Source organism: Psittacula echo, assembly GCF_963264785.1.
Source record: "Psittacula echo genome assembly, chromosome: 4".
Lineage (NCBI taxonomy): Eukaryota > Metazoa > Chordata > Aves > Psittaciformes > Psittacidae > Psittacula > Psittacula echo.
Window position 1 is genome coordinate 9796939 of NC_137738.1, and position 24630 is coordinate 9821568.

The window sequence follows — 24630 nt, forward strand, 5'->3', positions numbered from 1 at the left end:
TCTATCAAGAGCCTACAAATTAACTGCAAGTCCTCTCAACATTCTAGACACTGATACACATCAACATTGATATATTCACCTGAAGCAATGTTAATGATTTCCTTAACAATTGCATCCTGAGCCTCTTCATACTCTTCTCTGTTCTTTATATATTCATCATTGATGGAGCTCAGTTTGCTGCGAACAAAACCACAATATTTAGAAGCTGTGATGTTCTGTATTCTCTGCCACAATGTCAAGCTTCTAGCCACCTCATCTATGAGTCAATACCAGTTTTCCTCACCTTTTTAACAACAAGGTTCAGTACAAGGAACACAAAGCAACTAATCTATGATTCATTCAACACCAGGGTATCAGTAAGTTTAATTCCAAGTTGAAGATCACCCACAAGGGCAAAACACCAATCTGAGCATCTCCAAACACACCATTCTGAAAAATCTTCTAGCAGTTGTTTGTTGTAGACATGCTATGTCATAAGGACTTGCTCTTAAAGCTGTATTTCTGGCCATTTTGCAACAATGTGTAGCACATTATGGAACTGGCAGAGGAAAATTGCTGCTAAGCAACTGTGTAATTAGCCCAGAGTCCTACAACAGGTTTATCAGAGCTGAAAGCATTGACTTCTTTCATTTAGTAAAAATCTCAGTGAACTACTGCCACTAAGAACAGGTTCTAGCCTTCAAAATAAGGTAAGCTGAAATCAAGAGACAGTTTTAATTCTCTCAAGTTCTTACCAAGCTCATCTCCAAACACAGGCAAGTAGTGGACCCACACTGTAAGCAGAAGACAGCCTCATGCTTATAAATGCTTCTGCAGATGGTGCTAGAACTTAACTAAGCACAAAGATGTCAGTTTTATTAATGATCCATGGGCTTCTTCCCTAAGGGAAAGTAACAGATGACACAGCAGGGGTTCTAAGTACCACCTTCTCAGTTACAGAAAAACCTAACTTCATCATTACATTTAGATTCATATTTAGAACCATTAAAAAAAAAGCTGTTTTAAATTTTAGAGAGAATATCCTCTGAGTAAATGTTAGAACAAAATGCAAGTAAGGTTTACACTTTGTTCATTTAAATAAATTTGTGCTAAATTGCTAAACTGTTGGTGCTAAATACACCAACATATTGCTTGGTGTGAACCCGTTTGCTTGCCATACTTTTCAAAGCACAGGATTTATTACAATGAGAGTGAGTGATTACCAGAAAGTCACTATTAGTAATAGCACCAGCTTGAAAACAGCTTTGCCTCATAGACAGTGCTCCTCATATATGTCTGTCAATCAAAATCTCTCTCTTGATAAACTCACTTCTCTAAGTCACTTCACTAAGTCCAGCAGGAACTGTTATACATAAAGCAACAACAACATGGCTTGTCTGAAATACTCTATAATACAGTAATCTCTGCTATTTTTACCGTTCCATATATAACACATGAAGGAGACTTAAAGAGCAGTTTTCTCCTGGACCTGCCACTGACAGGCAAGGAGGAACTTGTCAGGACCTCAGTCCAATTAGCGGCTGATTATTAGCAACATTTCTTAGGGTTGATACAGGGGTGGATTCGATTTATGCTTTGACTAACAACCTGAATGATAGGACTGAATGCACTCTCAAATGCACTTTCAGCAAGGTTTTGAGCAATACCACATTAAAGGGAGCTGTCAGCACACTGGAAGACAGGCTGCCACTCATTGGGATATATAGAGATTAGAGAAATAAGTGGGTAAGTATTTCAGCAAAGGCAAGTGCAAAGTCCTGCTCTTGTAACGACGTAACTCCAGGAAACATTACAAACTGGGGTCGCAAAGGGTATAAACCAGCTACTCCCAAAAGAGTCAGAGGACCCTGTGGACAAGAAGGTGAACAGGAGCCACCAGTGTGCCCCTGAGGCAGAGAAGACCAAGCTTATGCTGGCTGCACTAGCAAAAGCATAGCCAGCAAATTGAAGAAGTGATTCTTCCCCTTTATTCAGCATCATGAGACCACACTTGCAGTGCCGCCCCCAGTTTTGTCAGAGGGACATCAAACCTGGAGCATATAGCCACCACAAAATTTGGAGCTAGTCTGAGAGAATCCAAAATCAGCCTGGAAAGGAGAGGCACCAGACTCTTCTTGGAGATGCACAGCAGAAGACTGAGATGCTAAAATACCAAGCTTCTGCAAGGAAAGTTCTCATTAGAACCGATTAGAAAAGCTTTTACAAAGAGTGGTTCAGCACTGAAACTTGTGCCCCACCAGGCTGTGAAGGACGCTTGGACAATGAGCACCTGGGGAAGGCCTCCAGCTACCTCATCTAACTTTGAGATAGGATCCAATTTCCAAGGTGGTTCTGCTTCACATGAGGGGCTAGACCAATTAACTTCAAGAGATCACCTTCAACCTAAGTTATTACCTGATTCTGCATATGCAACTTTCTGCCTTGTTTGCTCTGTGCAATTTCCTACCTTGTTTGCCCTGTGTAAAAATAACAAAGTAGAGAGAGAGACATCTAATGACCAAGGTAGCCCTTGCTCCTTCTAAAATGCTCTAGAAGAGCTCAAAATTCAACAGAGAATATAGATCTTTTGTCCAGACAAGGAGCCACTGAAACAGCATCAATGCGATTAGCCTGAAGACTGAAATTTTTAAACAGCTTATCTAGGGAGCCACAGAAAGGCCAATACATAGGTATACAAGAAATTACAGCATGATTTGGAACAACAAAAAAAAGGTAATCACTAAGAAAATTTCTGCATGTCATTATTTGGAGATAAACATAAATAGCTGTTTTTCTATTGCAGCTTGTGAAAGTGTCTGTATAAACACTCAGTGAATGCAATTATGCTAGTAGCTGCAGCTAAAACAGAGAAATTAGACCAAGTCAAAGGACCAAAAATAGCTAACAGTTGGCAAAGCAAATAGGGAATGCAGCTTTTAACAGAAACTGTATGACGACTACTCCCTCATGCCAGTCTTGCTCAATATGTCAATCTGTGAGCCAATTCAAAAGGTGAAAATTCAGCCATTCAAGATTTAGGGAAACCAGTTTACTGGCACTGTTATAAAGAAAAGAACAATTTTGTTTCTTTCACAACAGGCTTGAAAAACTACCAAGATGATTTCATACCTGTTAGTAAATTTCACGCCATTCTTCTGCGTATCAACTATTTCATATTTCGAATTGTTACGGAGAACTTTTTCCTCCTTGCACGTTATTCGAAAGTGATGTCCAAACTGTGAATTTGTCTCCAGTTTGATGCTTTTGCCAGCTTCCAAACCTTTTAGACAAAAAAAGGAAAACTGTATTATCAAAACACCCTGCACCCTGTACTATTTCTGCTCACCAGTCCCCAGTTTGGATGAGTTTCAATGTGTGTCCTCAAAAGGATGCAAAACAGAACTAGGCCTAACCAAGAGTTAGGCAAGTTCTACAAAATGAATTCTGCCAGTAGCTTGCAACATAAATGATAATTTCTGAAATATCCTGGAATGCCATCCTTAAGGAAAAAAAATAAAATACCAAATTTTAGACCAAAAATCACTCAGTTTTCAACAGATTCTACTGTGACAAATAAAGTCACCCCACACTAATAAGAAAATAATACAAACATCCCTTAACTCCTCTGTACCAATTTTCATTTCATCACTTGATCTCAAAACATTTTACAGAAGAGGTAAGAATCAAAGGCAGTCTCATACCCTACCTAGTTCTTTTGCTGCACTTTTTAACAAGGACTGCATTTTTTCTTCCAGTTCATTCATCTTCTCTCTTAATTCTGTCAAATTAGGATCAAAAGAAGCCTTGACAAGAAATTCATGATTCTCCACCTAGGGAGAAATAACAAGAAAAAATATTTATGAACATAGGTAGTAAAAAACCGAATCACATCCCTGATCATACATGATGAAATGAATTTACTTTATCATTTATTCTGTTTATTTTATAAATAGAATTTTGTAACACAATGCTGTTTGTAGTTGAATCAGATAGCAATTATCATAAAACAAATATATCTCTTACACTTGTCTTCTCAAGTAATACACTTTATACAAGCTAAATATACCCTTTTAACTGATTCCTTTACTTTGAAATGGAGCTGTCCACATATTCATTTGCATACAAATAACTGAGCAGTAGGCAGGAAAGAAGGGAAGTCAGAGGAAATGGAATTGTTATGTAGGCTGGACCTATGCAGCTAATTAAGAATGGGGTGTTTCAAAGCAAGAAATATTTGGAAACACAAGTTTCTGAAACAATAATTCCTGTCCAAAACACACTCAAGAGGTTACAGAAGGAAGTGACCTAACACCACCAAAAATTTCACCCAATTTCAACCCAGTTGAATTGAAAAGCATATACATTTCCTTCAAGCTAATCATTTTCAGAGGCAAAAATGAAGCAAGTTTCATCTTCTTCCTCTCCCTTCTCCAAGCTTCTACTGCCACGTGTGTGTTTCTGATGACCTTAGAGGTCTCAGGTTTAATTCACAGGCACAACTTACAACTGCTCAATAAAAGAAACTCCATTTTTAATATACAAAGTTTTACAACCAACAAAATATTAGCACTGTTGTCCAACATGGAAACTAAGCACTGGCTTTCATATTAGTAATTTATTTATTCTAATTAAGTTTAAAAAACAAGCAAAACCCCAAAACACACACAACACTTACAAAGCTTCCCCTAGCCAGGAATTATCTGCAAACTTGTACACAAAGCAACTACAAATATTTTGCAAAACACACTGAAAGGTGGTTTACATACAATTTCACTTATACCCACAAGCATACGTTAGCAAAAGGAGAAGAGGAAAGGCAGGTTCACACAATTCCATTACTCCTTTCCCAGACAATAAAAGTATCTCACTAGAAAGCACGGAGCAAGAGGAACTGGAACTGCAAGAGCCACCACATGCATCTCGTTTTACTAAGCACAAGAAGCACTTCAAATCTGTAGCGTGTCAGAACAAGTGTAAAAGCATTAGACTGAAGACTCCCAGGTTTGGCAGCAGCTTGGAACAAAGACCTGGGAACACAATCTGGAAATGAACACCACAGGGCTTATACATTTTAGAATTTGGAAGGGGGAGACAAGTAAATGATCATATAAAGAACCTACATAGCTTACTGTATTTTTAAAGGATCACTACTTTATTCTGAGAATTATCATCTCCCAACAGATAATTTGATCTTCCACAGAAGCTGCATCATAGAAAATTGAACCACTGGTGCTTATTTTCTCTGTGCAATTACCAGCACTGCAAGGCGTTACACTCAGCCTGCTGTTTTAGTTCCAGTTGTGTTGTGTGCAAACATACTGAAGCCACAAAGTTTTCCAGTTGCTTAAGCAGAGATGAGGACTCCACAAAATAAAGGATTGTAAGATTTTAGAAGGCCATCTTGAAACCAGAAAGCCAACCGTATCCTGGGCTGCATCAAAAGGAGCGTGACCAGCAGGTCGAAGGAGGTGATCCTGCCCCTCTACTCTGTTCTCGTGAGACCTCACTTGGAGTATTGTGTGCAGTTCTGGTGTCCTCAACATAAAAAGGACATGGAACTGTTGGAACAAGTCCAGAGGAGGGCCATGAGGATGATCAGGGGACTGGAGCACCTCCCGTATGAAGACAGGCTGAGAAAGTTGGGGCTGTTCAGCCTGGAGAAGAGAAGGCTGCTTGGAGACCTCAGAGCAGCCTTCCAGTATCTGAAGGGGGCCTACAAGGATGCTGGGGAGGGACTATTCATCAGGGACTGTAGTGACAGGACAAGGGGTAATGGGTTCAAACTTAAACAGGGGAAGTTTAGATTGGATGTAACAAGGAAGTTCTTTACTGTAAGGGTGGTGAGGCACTGGAATGGGTTGTCCAGGGAAGTTGTGAATGCTCCATCCCTGGCAGTGTTCAAGGCCAGGTTGGACAGAGCCCTGGGTGACATGATCTAGTGTGAGGTGTCCCTGTCCATGGCAGGGGGGTTGGAAGTAGATGATCTCAAGGTCCTTTCCAACCCTGACTATTCTATGATTCTATGATACAGAAAAGATCATTTCTAGTTTGGTAGGGCAGATCCTGATCTGAAACAAGAACCAGAAAGGCTGGGATGCAAACACCACACATGCCAGCCCTTGTTACAACTGGCTTCATGAGACAACCAAGGGTGACAGCCAAGTGAAAGGTAATTTTTTTCACATCTTCAAGTAATTATTTGAAGCCTGAACTAGAAGTGCAGAAATCCCATAACCTCGGGAACAGGAAGGTAACATTCCCAAGGACCCATAACACTCTGGCAGGTCACCCACTCTGACTGTCAGTTCTAGCCTTCACCTCTACTGCCACATCAGAAAGGCTGACCAGAACTGAAGCCATGCCTTGCACTTACGATCTTCTGGACCTCCTCACTGCAAGCCAGCTTTCACTTCACTTCCAGCAAAGATTCATATGTGGCTAAAGCTTATAAATGTGCAAAAGAGCTGCATTACTGTCTCACTCTCTGCTCCATCCAGCAGTCATAGGGATGGAGTAGTTTTCATGTGCTTGTTGCTAAATCCATTACAGCTCCAACAGACCTGTGATGACAAATGAACCCAGAGGCTGCTAGTGTGCAAGAAATAAATCCTAAACTCCTGTGAAGTCTCAGGACAGGTGATTAAAATTACTTCAGCTTCCATTCACGTTCACAGTCTGAGTTAGGGACTACAGCAGTTCAAGAACCGTTTCACAGCAGAGCAGCCACTGCAGCCCAGGGTAAGGGCCTGGTGGCTTTTCCAGGTGTTGGTACCAAGTCTTCAGGACATCCAGCAGCCTATATCCCATTACCTCAGCCTGAAAATCCACCTGACTACACCCAGAGTGAAAGCCAAATGTGATTGAGTAGAAAACATAGACTCAAAGAATCAATCAGACTGGAAAAGACCTTTAAGATCATCAAGTCCAACCGTTCCCCAGCAGTGCCAAGGCCACCACTAACCCATGTCACTGAGGGCCTTGCCTACACGGTTTGTGAACACTTCCAGTGACAGCAATTCCACCACTACCCTGGGCAGCCAGTTCCAAATGCCCAACTGCCCTTTTGGGGATGAAATTTTTCCTAAAACATTTTAAAACTAAATTAAAAGTTCAGCTAAACTGCTAGGAATGTAAACTAACTGGTTTACTAAAAATATTAAAAAACTTGTGCGACTAATTAATACCTAAAACCATCAGGCACCCACAACTATATTATCCTCTAATGTTCTTCTCAAGCTGTGCTCCTCCTACAGCAGTATCTCAGATCTAATTATGTAAGTCACTTAAAGCAAACTTTTCCTTTTCTCTTCTGCAGCCCTCAGTGTGAACACAGCCAACAACAATCTGTCAGGACAAGCATTAACAGGAATGTCATACTCGAGTTCTTCGTGCTTTGTACCTAATCAATCTACCATCAATTATGGTACAGTAAGGCTACACCTCACCAGAAAAATGGGAGGAAGTATGAGTGAACCCAAGTCATTCCCCTCTCATCTTCCCAAAATAATACCCCTTCATCATAATCATATTTCAACAATATATTGAAGTATGAAGTATCGCTGAAACACATTAAGGAATGCAACAGACATGCAACAGATTAATCTGAACATTCTTGCTACCGCCTTTACTCTATATATAACCTTCTACTGGCAAGAGTCAAGCAAAAGATTATAATGAAAATAAATCCCTTAAATGCAGTACCACAGAATGGTTGGAGCTGGAAGTGTAAGTTTTTGCTCAGAGCTACTCTGAAATGAGTATTCAAAGTATAAAATATTTAATGTGGTAAGCAGCAGACCAGCATTGTAGCACTAACAACACTTTAATACCCAGGTATGTTTACTTACATGAAACAAGACCCAAGTGAGTCACATTTCCAAGGGCTGCTCAAAGGAAGGAGGTGACAGCAAATAATTTGCAGGCCCTGAAACTATATGGATTTGATCTTAAAGGTCTTTTCCAACTGTCATGGTTTAAGCCCAGCCGTAACTCAGAACCACGTAGCTGCTTGCTCACTCCCCCCTCTTCCTCCACCCCGCTCCCGGAGGGATGAGGAGGAGAATCAAAAGAATGTAACTCCCACGGGTTGAGATAAGAACAGTCCAGTAACTAAGATATAACACAAACCACTACTGCTACCACCAATAACAATAATGATAAGGGAAATAACAAGAGAAGAGAATACAACTGCTCACCACCCACTGACTGATACCCAGCCCAACCGAGCAGTGCTCCAACCTTTCCAGGTAACTGCCCCCAGTTTATATACTGGGCATGACGTGCTGTGGTATGGAATATCTCTTTGGCTGGTTTGAGTCAGGTGTCCTGTCTCTGCTTCCTCCCAGCTTCCCCTCCTCCCTGGCAGAGCGTGAGACTCAGAAAGTCCTTGGTCAGAGTAAACATTACTGAGCAGCAACTAAAAACATTGGTGTTATCAGTGTTGTTCCCAGGCTGAAAGTCAAAAACACAGCACTGCACCAGCTACTGAGAAGGAGAAAAAAAAATTACTGCTACTGCTGAACCCAGGACACCAACCTAGTCAATCATAGAATCATAGAATAGTTAGGGTTGGAAAGGACCTTAAGATCATCTAGTTCCAACCCCCCTATGTTGAGCTAGCTAATGTGAAAAAACAAGTCCTTCTGTAGAGCTGTTCTCAATATTCAAACCAAAATACTATGTACCAAAAGCACTAATGAAGTTGCCCTGACTTGAGGAGGAGTTGGGGTAGATGGTTTCTGAAAGGAACCTTATAATTCTGTGAAAAGACAGGAGAGGAAGTGACAGTTTCTCAACTTCTATTACAGCTAGGTGAATGAATAACCACATCCCACACTTTTTGAACTTAGATGTTTCTTTTTTATATCACAACTGATTATAGACATAATTTAGTTTCTATAACAACCTGTTTTCCAATCACACTCAGAATAGAGCTGGGTATTTTGTTTGTACTCCCTAAAAATCCAAGACAAATCTCAAGTCAACGTTGAAAACTTTAACATTCATATGGACAAGGTGTATTCTTGCGGTAAAGCCAGCATTGGCTCATCTGTAACTATTTTCCCGTATCTTGAAGGTGAAAACAAAAAACAAAACCAAATCTGACACACCGGATTCTATGGGGCCTGATTAAAAATAACTCACTTGTTATTTTGTTTAGAAGGACAACAAAACAAGTTGAAGAGAGATTTGAAGAGCTGGACTATAAAGGGTGAAGGCTTAGAACATCTGTTAGCTTTAAAGAAAACAGAGTCCCAGGGCACACAAACTGCATCAACAGATGGTCTGTAACTAGTATAAAGCTATAAATTTCTTCATTAGCATATATCACAAATTACAGCAACGTGTCAATCAAACAGTCTGTCCTTAAACCATAAAATGCAACTGATGAATGCATGCACAATACAAAGAGGTAAAATGTGGTGCTTCTGCCTTTGCAGAAAAATACACACGTTCAAAGTCTTAAAGCCACTGCAGTTTTCAGAAGTTCAACACTTCACCCTTAATGCCATGCCTGACACATGGTTAGGTAGTTCTCATATTTCTAGTCAGCTGATACTGACACAACAACCCTAAAAGTCTCCCACAATTTCCAAAATGACTGAAAGACTTTACAGAGAAAGGAATATTTCTAACCAAGCATGCACATTTCAAAACAAGTCTCACCAATTCTGTAACACATATAATGGGAAAAAATTATGGACAAAACTCACTGAAAAACTTGTTTCACCCAGTTAATCAATGGCTCCTGGTTTTGCCTGTGTCCTAAGTGTTCAGCATTAAACAGTAACAAATCAGTCATTTATACTCATCCCTTCTCCTTTCCGCTACAGATTCAAGAAACAAGAATGTTCCTTCCAGTTTTCTTTGGCCAATTTTTCTGCTGAAAAAATGCCAGCTTTCCCTTGCAAGCACAGTCCTATCACCAGCAATATTTCATAAGCAAGTGCAGCTGCAAAGCTAAGATAATTGTAGCAACTTTCTCTCTAATGACAAATATCTTTACACTGGAAAGTGAAGTCTTTATACCTAAGTCAGTCATTTTTCAGACAGGCAGTCCGTTAGTAATGAAGACTTAACCCCACACAAAATAGAACCAAGCCTAATGAACTTTATAGAAGCAGACAAATACGTAATAAACATTTTGGTCATGCTCCAGATTTGAGACATACCATAGTAACTTTGAAAATATGAAAAGCAGAAAAGTGCCAAAATAACTTCTCCACTTGTAATACTGATGAGGTTTTTAAAAAACAGATTAAGGTCCACAGCATCCAAGTACCTGCAGCATTTTTATATTGGATAGATAATTTCAGACAGTGGGTGAATAGCCTCTTGATATTCAACTGTTATACTAATAAGTCTTCATATATTCCGCAGCTAAACTACCACTAACTACTTAATATAGATGATCAATTAAATTTAGTGTGTGTAGAGCAGATGGCAAAGTTCAATAAGAAACTTTAATTGCTAAGTAAACCCCCTCCCACACACCAGCCCATACCTTATCCATGTCCAATGTTGTTTCTATCATCTCCAGAAACTTTGAGAAGTCAGAGTAGATATCATTAAGAGGTGTTATAAACACTGCCAACAACAACATCTGGTGAGCTCCTGTTAAGGACAAACACAAAAAATTATCATTCATAAAACCCCCCAACTTTACCACAATTCACTTACCCAAGATAAGCAGCACAACTACATAGTGAAATAATCATAGCCACTCCTAATAAAAAATAACCAGCTGACACACACACACACATATCTTTTTCCAGAACTGGCATTATTTACATTCTGATTAAGCTTTTACCTATTGTGTCACCTTTGTTCACATCTGGTGGCATTCATTCCCTTCTACTATGAGTAAAACTAAAGACAAACAACAGTTCGAAAGCAAACCTGCTGTCTGAACATTACCCATCTGGCACATAAGAAATTGAAATGGCTTTAGCAAAAATTATATTCTACAGGAAACAATTTGAAAAATACAAAGTGCAAGTTTCATCGTCCACACTCATGACATTCTCATTTCTCTTACTTCAAAATTACCAAAAATTGGAATTATTTGGTAGGTTAAAATATGGACATAAACAGAAATTTAGGTGTATGGAGTTTGGTTTTGCTTTCCTTAAAAAAACCAAACATCTACTCTAACCAGATCTTTACAGTCACTGATCTTTCCACTAAACAGGAACTCATCAACATTAGTCTTTTCCAATGTATTTTGTTAGCACAGATACCCTGTAGCACCAAGTATAACCATGAACTGCGTTTTCCCTTTGACGTAGCATGCATTTTCCCTAATGTAGCACACACAGATATTGCTGATTGTGTGAAAAAAAGTCTTTTCTTCAGGCCTAAAAATAAGCACCTATCAAGCAGCCTGCAGTGAAAACACTGCCAGTAAACAAATGTTTACATCTTTGCAGCCACTTCAAGTTAGGATTAAATCACAGAAAAATCAGCATTATTGACTATACAATTTACACAAAATGCCTCAAAATGTACTCGATACTATGAGCTTCTAGCCACTGGATTAGGTACAGAATTATGATATCTGCCTCTGATGTTTACAGGCAAGGCTTTGCACATTAACAGAGAAACACAGAACTAATCTCTGGCTATTCCAGAGCCTCCCAATTTCTTACCAGACTAAGGAAAAGGTCCTACTCTTCCCCAAGAAAAATTTACAGAAGTCACACAATAAGGACACTATTACCCAACGGAATCTCTCTTCTTTCTTAGCACTGTAACTCAAGTAAAAAGTAAAAGGTTGGTTTGTTTCTTTCTCCTCCTGTGCCTTTTTGCTTCCTCACTCCCCCAGGCTTTTAAAGTTCTTAACAGATTAGTGTCTATTAACGGAGGAAAAAATTGTATGTTGTTGAGAGATTATTGAACTTGTAAAAAACGGAGTGTTCTGCTGACTAAAAGTCTTCAAACTAAGAGAGATCTGAAATAAAGATATTGCTTTTTATTCCAAATCATTTGCTTGGTCTTTTTTTTTTTTTTTAACCCCTCCTGTAATGAGACCCATCTAAACCAACCTAGAAAATAAATGCAGGCAGTAAAGAAGAAACTGAAGAACAAAAAGAGGTTTCACGTCCATTCTTCAGAGCATGTTTCCAGTACACCAGCTGAGAGAATGCCTGGCAATTAAATAATCTTCAGTAATCTTGAATTAATGAAAAATGAACGTGCTTGAACTTAAAGTAGCAATTACTCGTTCCAATAAAAGAAACTGTAAGTAAGAGTTTTATACCATTTCATTATTTTTGATGAGTACATCTTCAAACACCATAGGAAAATGTCACATTCAAAAATTAGAAAACATTAGTTTATTAAGTAAATAAAATACTAGCATATTTATATATGTTTAGAATATGGTTCAAACTAATACATTGCAAAACTGATTTATATTTTCAATCCAACTTCATGTTCAGTATCAAAGGAAGTAAAATAGTGGAGTCAGTGAATACTGAGGACTTATAGAAGTTGTATATGTATGTTTTTCTTAAAAGCATAATAACTGCCATTAAGAGATTATGAGCAACAAACACCATTGAAAAAATTCAACTCTCACTTGGATTGCACCTGCATTTATAAACTCATACAAAAGATGTACGATAAAAACAAGCAAACAACACTTTTGCACTTACTCAACATTATTAGCATGAGGTAACCACTGAGAGACAGAACTACGTACAGGCAAAACCAGGGATAGATGTTGATCACAAAACCTATCTGATCCCAAGTAGTTTTCAATTTAAACCATAAATTAATTACTTAAGCTCAGATAAGTGTTTATTTATATGAATTAAAGACTTTTCTAGTAATATAGTTTGAAACGTTGTATAGAAATGGAAATGAAGCACTAATCCTCAAAACTTCAAGCGTTTATATAGTTAGCTTGGCAGCAAACAGAAGTACAACAACTGACACTATTCTATCAAGGAAAAAACAGCCAAATCTTGACAACTGAAGGCACTTAAACCAGAAATATTGATCGTACAAAAGGTCTTAGGAAAAATAATGAGGAAAGAACAAGGAGCAAAATCAAAATGGGGATAAAATATAGTATGGGTTTACTAAAGGCGGACCATACCTACATAGCACAACATCTGTCTGAGGTAACTGACTGCCTAAAACACAGGGAAATCTGTAGACCTAATCTGGATTCTTCTAAAGGATTCAGTATGGTGTCCCATGTGATGCTAAGCTGCAAGATTCATGATTAATACAATGATCAGAAGGCAGATAAAGAGGACATCAACAACTTGCAAAAGATGAGCTGGAAGGACACCAGCAACACACTTCCTCCAGGGCTCATACAAGCATTTATCTTTTCAAAATGTGTGAATCAATAATATTAATGCACAAAAGGCTGCTTCTTATAAAATTCACCAATATATACAATGTGGAAGGCATCAGTAGATGAAATTGGAACAAAATCAATCAGGAACATAAGTGATCAACCTTGAAAACCGGGCTAACAGAAGTTTAATTTAACAGTGAGATTACACATTGAGAGATAAACAGATTTCCACTATAAGTAGGTGAAGAATCAGCAGGAAATGATAAAGAACGTGAAACAGCCAAGTTCAATCACAACATGGTTATAACACACCACTGTCAAGGAAAGACCTGTACTAGAACATGCAATACAAGGCATTTCCAAAAGCAGTAAGGGGATATTCAAGCCACTGTATACCATATGGTAAAAAAAAACACCTGGAACCTATCTTACAATTTCCATATCTTGCATATTAACAGGCTTAAAATAGTGTCCTTCTGAGATGGAAAGGAAGATGCTTCAGCAGCTTCTTGAAGATATATATCTTTTAAGTACCTAGATTTTACATCCCAGCAGTCTGAGTAATGAACAACTGCTCCCTCTTCCCAGCAACAGCAAAATGATTTGATGACTCAGAGTCCTTTCCTGTCTTATACAGGTTTCTGAAGTCTAAAAAATAAAAACATCATCTTCACTGACTGCCCTTCTCCTCAGCTTTCATCATCTGTAAAAACAAGTATCTCAACAAAGCAATCCTTCATACTGAGGGAAAGGCAATCGCTGCTGATCACTTTATCGTGTAGTTGCTCTATTTCCTCACAGCCATTCACGAGAAAAAGTTCTGAAACTGGCAAACACCCAGTTGCAAAAAATCCTTCTGCCTTTCCATCTCTTGATGAGTAAGAAGATTTGAGTCCAAAATAGGAAAACGAGCACATCCGGTCTGAATCAGCCACGTACGCTCAAAATTACCAGACCAGCCTTGTACTTTAAACAAGGGCATACAAGTACAAAGCAAAAAGAAAAATAACACATTTCACCAATTTCAAATTATCTTAGATATACTGCTGATGAACGCCCTACTAAAGCCAACTGACTCACGTGTAAAACAGCAAGAATCTCTTGCAGTCTATTAGTTTTTCCATATGGTCACCTTAGCAGTTTGGCTTACACAGCTTGCTCCTCAAAACTTCTAAAAATGGAATTGTTTTCCTACCCCAGTATTATGACAGAGAAATTTCTGTCAATTCAAATGAGAACTAATAGAGTAAAGATAAAGTGAGCATTTTGAATTAATACCTCAGTTTAAGACACAATTCCAAGAGCTCCATGCCAAGGCAAAAGACAAGCAGAGTCTGTTTAGAAAAGCCAAGGGACAGGACTGAGGCTGCTGAACCATGGCACAGGTCTTCACAAAAAAATAAAATAAAATAAAAATTGCATCTGCCAGTTCTTCCCAGCTTTAGTCCTTAACTGCTTTTGGAAATAACACACCCAGCAACCACAAATTAATTCATCTTCAGATCAATACTTTAGAAAATAAGTATCATTACCTGAAGTCATAAAACTGTAGTACAGAAAAGTAGATAGATACACACACATATATATATGAAATAAATTTTTGTAACCATACCATTTCAAAGTATTTCTCTTTAAAGCTTTGGCGTTTCCCTTATGCAAAGAGATTTTCAAATTAATTAATGGGTTTCTACAAAAATATGCTTTCTACCATGCTAGGATTGCTACTGCTGTACTGAGTCAACCCCCTTGTTATGCTGAACAATCTTATTCTGCATTTTCTCAATAACACCTAGAGAAAAGGAATAGCAACCTTTGTATTTTCTAGACCTGCTTGTTATAGTCTTGTGTTTCCCACTAACGAAGATCAGAAGAAACCTTGCCACATTTCTCAAATACAGAAGCATGACAAAAAACAAAACAAACCCAAACCAAAGTCATTCAAATTATACCAGTAATGCTTAAACAGGGATTTTTTTGTTTAATTACAACCGAAAGTGGAAAGTGTCTGCAAAAGGAACAGAACCCTATTGTATGAATGGTATCTTGTTTCTATGATCATAATTCACCAACAATTGGTCAAGAATTCTTAGAGAGAAGTCAAGATCAAAGATTACCAGACTGTCACCCACCAGTTTAAGTACTTCAGCTACACACTAATTAGAATGCTTTTTCATGTAAAGATTTCGCTATGCTCAAGTATCTGACTGACATATCAGAATTCCAGCTTGTTTCAAATCCAAATGTCTTTAATGTTTATTCCTGCAACAAAAGTACACAGGAAAAAAAGTAATCTTTGGAAATCTACACACTATTTCATTGCATCACGAGTGTATTATAAAACACTGAAAACAGACAGAGGTAGCATTACCTTCATGTTTTTCTAGTGCTTGTACAACATTAGGCAGTTGATTAATAGCCTGGTACATTCGGTAACAGTCCTGTAAGTTTGCTGCTTGTCTCTGAAATTTCTTCGCCAGCCGGTTAAGATCTGGGAAGCGACGTAAGAGATCTTCTTGAAGGCACTGGCGTAGTTCTGGATCCACCACAAAAGCTTCAACCAAATTCAGCCTAAGTAAGAAGTCAGTAACAATGATTAGCATGGAATGGTCTATAATCCTTTTATGTTGCTATGAAAACATTTATCTGGCAGTTTCCATCTATCCTTTCTCTGTGGCTGTATCCTGATAAAATTTCCTGATAAAAACCCAAATGAAACTAGGACAACACATGAGCTGAAAAAGCAAGGACATTTAGCCTGTATCATGCTTCTGTATTTTTTAACAGGTGCGGTATCTAATGAACAGCATTGGAGTGCAACCATTTCAAGCACAAACATCTCTTCTGTAGTATGCTGAAGACCAGAATCTACTTTGAGATTAATCCTTTCCTTGCACCATAAAAACAGTCATCTAGTAGTCTGTGAAAGAACACGTATTAAGTAGGAAAACCCCATATTGTAGGAAAAAATCCCACTCCTGGCAGAGCTTAGCTGCCTGTGGTCAAGGCCAACAGTGACATTTTGCAGCTGTGCAACCCTGGAATACAGAATTGGAATCCTTGAGGTTGGAAGGCATCTCTGGACATGGACTACTCCAACCCCTTTGCTCAAAGTAGGGTCAGCCAGGGCCAGCTGCCCAGGATGGTATCCAGTCATGTTTTGGGTATCTCCAAGGATGGCTCCACTCTCAGCCCCTGACGTACACCATTAGTGACAGGCCTCCAGCTGGACTTGATGCCCCTGATCACAACCCCTTGAGCCTGGCAGCTCAGATGGTTTCAGTCCACCTTCTTGAGGACTGGAAGAAAGCAAATGTCTCTCTTATCTTCAGAAGCCTTCTCCAACCATCATGGCCTTTTTAAGACAATCAAGATTGACCACACAACGACTTTGGACAGCTTTCTCAGCACTCATGGGTGTATTCCTTGGGTCCCACAGACTTGCATGTATCCAATTTGTTTAAATGTTTGATAACCTGATCCTCCTCTAATGAGGTTGTGTCGTGTTTGCTCAAGACTTTGCCACTGGTTTCAGGTGTTTGGGATTCCTGAAGGCAAATCTCACCATTAAAGACCACTGTGAAGAGCTGTGTAAGAAAGAGGTGTGAGAAGCCTTGTCTGATGCCTCCTCACCTTCACTCAAGAGCTGCATTCACACTCAGGCACTTGTCCTCAGGTTCTCACGTGAGCTATGCTGCAGCCATTCCTGTGCATGTCCCCATGCCTGGCCATGCACCCCACTGATACAGACCAAGACCTGTTGACTTGACTTTCTTGCTCTATCTCAGACGATCACTACAGATTTGCCTGGAGACCCAAACTCATGGCTGAAATATACCCTGTTTGCTTCATGCAGGTACTGGGGGGCTGCATCCTTATCAATAAGGGTACTGTCTCTACCTGCCTTGCTGTAACTGTTGACTCCCAGTTAGCCTTCTTAAGCCTGCCCTAGCTGATGCTCCCCAACATTTTGGGTTTAGAGTTTAAATAGTGAAATAAATATTCTTTAAGTGCTGAAAACAAACATAAATCTCAGTAAGAAGTGACAGAGCATTGAATTATATTTTGCCCACTAGAATGTAAGTGAACTTTCCTACTTTTCTTGCTTTTTTTCCATCAGTTAACATTGCCATCTTTACTTACTTTGCATTACTTTGCATTTGCAGTTAAATAAAGTCAGACATTGTTCAGTTCGGAATGCCAGGGAGGTCAGTGTTCCTTGGTCACACTTTAGGAATATGAAGGAAGAACTCAGCCCCCTTCAGATGTGATATATACCGTGCCGATTTCTGGTTAATCACATTAACATGCTATCTATCAATATCTTAGCTTCAGCAGGGAAGTTAAATTAATTTAGAGACATGAAAGCTTTCACCACATTATTTCTACTGTTACACTTACTGGCAGAAAAAAGCATCAGTTTCAGTAACAAGAACATCTGCATTAACAAACTGCATTGGAAATGACAATTTTTTTTTGTTATTTTGAAAGCAGCAATATCTACATTACACCATGCAGTTTTCTGCAGAGCACACCAGCCACTGGAAACAGTACAGACGTTACCACGGTACACTGCCTCAGCTAATTAGTACAGAAAGTCACTCTAGAAACAAAGATTTTGTCTAAGTTAACAAAACAGAGAGAGATCGCTGGACAGGTAGCAGTACATTTCAGTATATGAAAAATTCACAAGGAATGTCCAGTTGCAGCAAGTGTTCTACCCATAGCACTCCAGCGAACCTCCTGTATTATTCTGAACAAAATCAATGAAAAAGACAAGAGAAAAACCATAGAACAGTTTGGGGTGGAAGGCATCTTAAAGCATATCTAGCTCCAGCCCCCTGACTTGGGCAGGAACACCTTCCACTAGACCGGGTTGCTCAAAGCCCCGTCCAACCTGGTCTTGACCACTGCCAGGGATCGAGCAACCCACCTCTGTACTTACCCATTCAACTATTGCATTAACAAGTAAGCTTAAAGATTGGACATTACTGACCCATAATGGTGCTTTATTTCCAAGAAGTTTAGGCAACATGGGGAAACTCTAAAAGATACAGTAAAGTTTCAGCATGTATACAGAGCTTGTGAGAAGTAGACAAGAACATACTTCAGATGCCTACTGCAAGAACACAGAACAAGATTTGTATAAGATATCCATGTGAAAGCTTTGTAAGACACAAGCAAATTACGTTTATTCTTTCTATACACACTGCTTTATACTTATTAAAATACAAACTATCCTTGTTCTATCCAGTCAGCCCGTTTTGGTTTTCATTAGAAGTTTGGTTCTCAGTAGTGTCACCTATAAAAACATCAGTACCTTACAAGCCAGCTACTACCCTGACTATCTGAGAATATCTCAAGTGCAGTGTCTGAACTCTTGAGCTTTACCCTTTGCCAACTGTTTTTTTCTTTTGCTTGTGCCTTTTACACAAAAGACCCTTCACTTTCATCCCACGACTTCCTCAGCTTGTTCAACAGCCTCTTGGATAAGAACTTGTCAAAGGCCTTTTGAAAGCTCTAATTTATTCTTATTTTCACCCCCTCCTTTGTCCACAACAATGACAAGTTCAGAGTTCTCAAATCAGCATGATACACTTTTTCTCTGTCAAAACCATGCTAATTAGACTAACATCTCATGACCTTCCTAGTACTGTTCTATCTTCCCACCCCCATCTTTGCCAACCATGAATGTTAAGCTGACAGGTTTGTTTCATGCCACATTTCACATAACAATTTGCTCTGTAAGAATACATATAAGGTTGCTGAATAGGAAGGGCTACATTAAGATAATGCAACTGTAAGCCATGCTGAATGCTCACAAGAAATAATGGAATCAAACGACAAGTTGTTTTTTGTATAAAGCTTAACTGAGGAAACAATAAAGAGAAAATACAAAACCAAACAAATAAAAAAATCCAAGAAAGCTTAATCAAACAACAGCTGACAATACTGGATCATTTGCTTCTGCCATACAGCCAAAAGTGAAAGGAAAATGAGGCAAAACTTTCCATTACAGATCTAAGGCAGCCCAGCCAAGGTAACAGAAACAGTTAGAACTACTGAAACCACACTAGAATGCACATGAACTTTGTTCCAAGATAGTTACTGAAATTTGCAAATTAAACCACAAAAAACAGCAAACAAGACAAATGTAAGTGAAAAGCAACGAAGTACTTTTAACTTGGAAATGACAACTCCCCTTTTTTTCCTGCTATTCAAAATCATGGCTATCTATCCACTGGATTCTGTGCAATAAGAAGTAACATTAGGCTTAGTGTCCTCTTAGAGGGAAAACCAAAAGTAACTACCTATCTCACAGTTTCTGTCAGATATTCTGGAATCCAACAGAAATAACTTCATCTTTTTCCATGGTTTGTTACTGATAATAGTAGATCCAAGAAATTCCTCTTAACAGAAAGAAGACTAACACTCCACACCAAAAAAAGACATCAAAAAATCTGTTTTTGATCTAATAAACAGCACACGCTTTCCCAAGTCTCATCAAAGCTCCCGTTCCACCAAGGTTTACATCTCATTTGACATCAGAAAAAATTGCTTCTTCCTTTGCTACATCTATGCAGCATTTTTGCATCACGATTTTAAGGCTATTGCACTCAACACTGCCACAACACAGAGGTTGTCAGGAAGGTTTAGTTATATTTCTAGACTTTCACAGAGCTAGATGTAGAACTTAATGGCAAAACATTAATCAAGCCTGATTTGTATACAGATTTAATAGAAGGGTGAAAAGAATTCTGTCTGTAGAAATAATAACTAAACTAACAAATTAAAACACCAGAGATAGAATGAACAGAGTATTTTTAATACCTGAGCAGGATCAGCCAGCCCAAAAAACCCTAATAAACCAGTGAGTTCTACAACAACTTGAGCTATAAAACATCCAAGTTTTAATCTCTCCTCCACTAAATTCCTGCAAAACCCTAGGCGGTTCTGCACTTCCCTGTGCATGCAGGAAGGAGAATGCTTCTTCCAAGCACCCCTGCTCAAAAAAGGGACTCTGTGGGGGTTTTTATCATATTATGAAACTTGGTTCCACATATAATGAGCAATATGTATATATTTAATAATCAGTATAATATATATTTAACTAGAACTACAGAGTAGTAACTGAAAATCCCAGATTCTGGTAGATTATTTTCATGGGAGGGAAACCGTATTACCTAAAAATTCCACAGAACACAAGGAAACAATGTTAAGACTGAAATTAAATTAGGAATGCACTTACAGGAGAAGCTGACCTCAGAAGATCCTAAAGGTTGGAACTCCCATGGCTATGCAACAGCTGAGTCTTCTGAAGATCACGTATTTGTATTCTCTGCCTGCTAAAGGTTTTCTATGACTGCAGAGTAAGATCAATTTTCTGCCCAACAGTTCAACTTGATTAGAGAGCATTTTCAAAAGCAGCATATGAAGGACTGCTTTAAGATACACTGAGACTTTTCATCTCACCACAAAAGTTTCCGAATATACACAGTTAAATTAATTTCATATTTCCTTTATGCAAGGGAAAGTGGAAAACACATCATGCACCATTATTTTAGTTTCCCTTGGGTTTCTTTCAACTTTGAATCTCTTCTTAATCCAATGTAGCCAAGGTAACCCCCTCCTGGACAGGCTTAACCCAGATGTAAAACCGGTAAATTCTTCTTTTCTAATCCCATAGAAATTATCAGAATAATGCAATAGACTGCAATCTCAGGTACTGCCTCTTCAATAGAAGTGCAAAGCAAAGCCAAGTCACCATCTTACTTGTCCTAACTGGGTTTTCTCTTCTACACAAAGCACTTGGGATTTTAACACCCTGGAGAAAGGCAGCACCAGAGCAAGCTGCTGTAACTGATTAATACCAGCATTTGTGTTTTCCAGCCAGAAATAAGCAAGGCACTGTGCTAAACTCCCTGGTAAACCAATTATTCCCTAGACAAACATCTGTGCCACAAAACCCAGCTGACGTTTAGTTATCACTACCTCAAGTAAATAGTAAATATCACCTTAAATTTGCAAAGCTCTTTTCATGACAAAGAACCCCAGTATGCTTTACAGCGTTCGAAGTATTAAGCCAGACATCTAAGATGGACACACAGGAGCCTAGATCAGATATCTGAAGCCTGGTACTAAGAATTACTTTACTCCAGTCCACATCTTAGCAGCATAAAGAACACACAAACCATCCCTCTGTCATTTTGCTCAATACAATGAGAGTTGTTACATGCATTTATAAAAATAACATTCAAATTTACCAGATAAGCACAAAGAAATAACAATGCAAAACATCTAGCCAACCCACACATGCTTTTGGAAGTGCTCAGTTATGCACAAAAGACTTTGTTATGAAACTGGAGCAATTACTGTAAACAATTTGAAATAAAAATAACAAAGCCTGTGGATAACGGGGAATGGCTTTAACCTGACAGAGGGGAGATTTAGATGAGACATTAGGAAGAAATTCTTCCCTGTGAGGGTGCTGAGGCGGTGGCACAGGGTGCCCAGAGAAGCTGTGGCTGCCCCATCCCTGGCAGTGTTCAAGGCCAGGTTGGACGGGGCTTGGAGCAACCTGGTCTGGTGGAAGGTGTCCCTGCCTGTGGCAGGGGGCTGGAACTGGATGAGCTTTAACCTCCCTTCCAACCCAAACCAGTCTGGGATTCTATGAATAACGAACCATCAGCTTCAGACAGATTAATACCATCAAAAGTCATTTTCTTCCACTCATAGAAGCTTAGTACCATTGAACTTCCCAGTCCCCCACTCAACTTATACGCTCAGCTAACACAGGACACTGGGCAGACAGAAGTTGCTCTGATTTCTGGCAGCAAGCCTCCAGCCTGCAGGGGTTTCACCACAGCACCAGTTCTTCCCATACTCTGAAGACACAAAATCTGAATCCAGGTTTCTGTTTCATCAACAACTCTGAACATCGCTCTCTAGATGAGTTGCATACATATATACCCGAGCACATCTCACATATGAGAGAGAGTTATTTCGGGCAAGAGGTCAAAATCTTTCTGTTATTTAATGAAATTGGTACAATTTGGCCCTAAAATATCATTAGGGTCCAAAATCTTATGTCTGAGTGTCACAAGGTGTCCATCAGAGTAAGCTCGCTTTCAGCTCTCCCAAATCCACATGCATGCACAAGGGCCTGTAGTTCAGAAGCAGACAGCCCAACTCAACTCCAACAGGTCTGTGCAAGAGGCTTGCACCCAGGCAAGCAAGGCTTCTTCCCACTCTGCCAAAAAAGGAGCCTGCACCTTCACATGTACCTCCCTCCATGATAAACAGCTCAAGTTGTTGTGTTTCCTGCCTGCTCTTGCCCAAAACATGCAACCTGCTCTTGTTCCTTCTTAGCATGCTAACATAGAGTTGGTTCTGTTTCCTCAGTTAAGAACAAGTTATAAAACTTCTGTAATATGAATTGACTTCACAGCTAAACTACAAGATACAGACTGCCTAAATAACAAAAATTCTAAGACAACAATGAAGGGGTACAACAGTGTATGTACATCTTCAGTTTGGCATCTAAAATGCATTGCTGTTTTATATGGGGGATGTGAAATTACAGGCTTCTAGCAATTAAAAATACAGTATAATAGAGCAGATTAACAGAATCAGCAAGCCAGGAACAAACAGCCCCATGATGATGCATCTTATAGGTTACCTGTAATCTCTGCATTCTTACAAAGGCAATGCTGTCATCCCAGTAAGATTACAGCGATCATCGTACTCCAATAGTCAAGTCAGAAATGAACTAAAATCAAGGGATCTCCAGGCAAGTATCCGATGCCCTCAGGACGTATTTAGTACTAGAAATCAGCCTTCATTCCACTATTACAGGGCAGGTCTTTGGATTTAATTTGCTACTGTTGCCTTTTAATCTCAAATGCATAACTTTAAGCAACAATAAACATGCTGACTATTTTTTCTGCAGCTCTGTTGAAGTAGTACCATGTAATACAGAGTCCAAGGTTTGAAGCACAGCTTTAGAGCCCAGGAGAGACACAGAAATCACACGGCACCCACTTCCAGAGCACTATGTGCACAAAGCGTGCTACTAAGCAGCTGGACAAAAGTGCTTCACATTAGGCTTCCTGCTGTTTAACCTGAAAGATCAAGCAATATAAGAGAAAGACACATCCCAGCATCAGTCCCCTGCCTTTTCTGATTTTCCTAATTAGAGTCCAAACCATCGTACCATGAAAACAATACTGGATATTTGTAACCTCAGAATGGTCCACTTACGGATAAGTTTTTTAATTAAATAAATGCATTCTTCCAAATAATCAGTTTGCTCCTCTACATCAGTTGTATATATATATATATATATATATGCAACCCACAAAATTAATAGGTATCGGGGAAGCAATAGACTCTTTCCCACCCTACATGCATTCCTTCAGGTATCATTTGAGTATTACGTTAAAACCTAATGACAGTAAATTAAAGCCCCTAGATAGGGGCTAGGAGAGGTACCAGGCACAACACTATTTTCTGTAATAACCAAGAAAAGCTTTGGAAGCTCTATGTATTGACTGTGAGGCTGCAAGCTAATGAGCTCAGAATAAAAAGCCAGAACAGAACTATTGGAAAAAGCATCATTAACTCCAATATAATGGGGTTCCCTCCCTCCCCCAGAGATACTTAAATGCAGTCTTATGCATTCTGAAATAGGTCACCAATAATTCATCGGTTTTGCACAAGTGTTTAAATGTTTTCCAACCCCAGCTGATTAGGCAAAGTGAAAACAATCCTTCAGCAGAAAAATAAAATCTTGGGTCTTATCCTTGCCAGTAAGGTACTACTTGATGCAATTAAGATCTCACTCCTGAAGCAGGCTGCTGCAACAGCAATATTTTTAGACCTTGAGGGAAGGGAGTGCCTGGCATCATTCTGAAGCATAAGCAAATACAGCAGCCACACACAAGCAGAGCTCTGCTTTGCCTCCTCTAGACAGAAAGCATGTCAAAGCAAAGAACTGCAGGGCTCCAAGGTATGCACACAAATTCTCTACAACGAAAAGTAAGAGAAGCAAAAAGGAAACATTATTCTTCATTTGCAAGGCAAGGCTGGCAGCATCTCTGATACTACTGTGACCATCTGCCTCTCACCATCTCCTGCTGATGGCTTGCTTTGCAGCTGGGACCACTGCATGCTCTCATGGCAGACAGGCTCTGCTCTACAAGGCTTGGGTCCTGAAAACATTAACACATTTTAAAACAAAAACTACTATTCCTGTCTATATTCTAAAGGAACTTCTGTACACCTGTGCATCCCACCTACACGGTCACTGCAGTCACAGTTAAAACCAAAATCAAGATACCTTT

General features: G+C 39.2%; 1 protein-coding gene across 1 annotated transcript in view; it reads right to left on the reverse strand.

The window, feature by feature from the left end:
- Positions 1–24630, reverse strand: part of MSH2 (mutS homolog 2) — a 50211-nt gene that overhangs the window by 11313 nt on the left and 14268 nt on the right. The window contains exons 7-11 of the mRNA XM_080615581.1: positions 15660–15859; positions 10484–10593; positions 3686–3809; positions 3109–3259; positions 80–177 (exon numbers count right to left, since the gene is read on the reverse strand). Of these exons, the coding sequence (XP_080471707.1) occupies positions 80–177; positions 3109–3259; positions 3686–3809; positions 10484–10593; positions 15660–15859 (683 nt within the window). The remainder of the gene's footprint in view (positions 1–79; positions 178–3108; positions 3260–3685; positions 3810–10483; positions 10594–15659; positions 15860–24630) is intronic.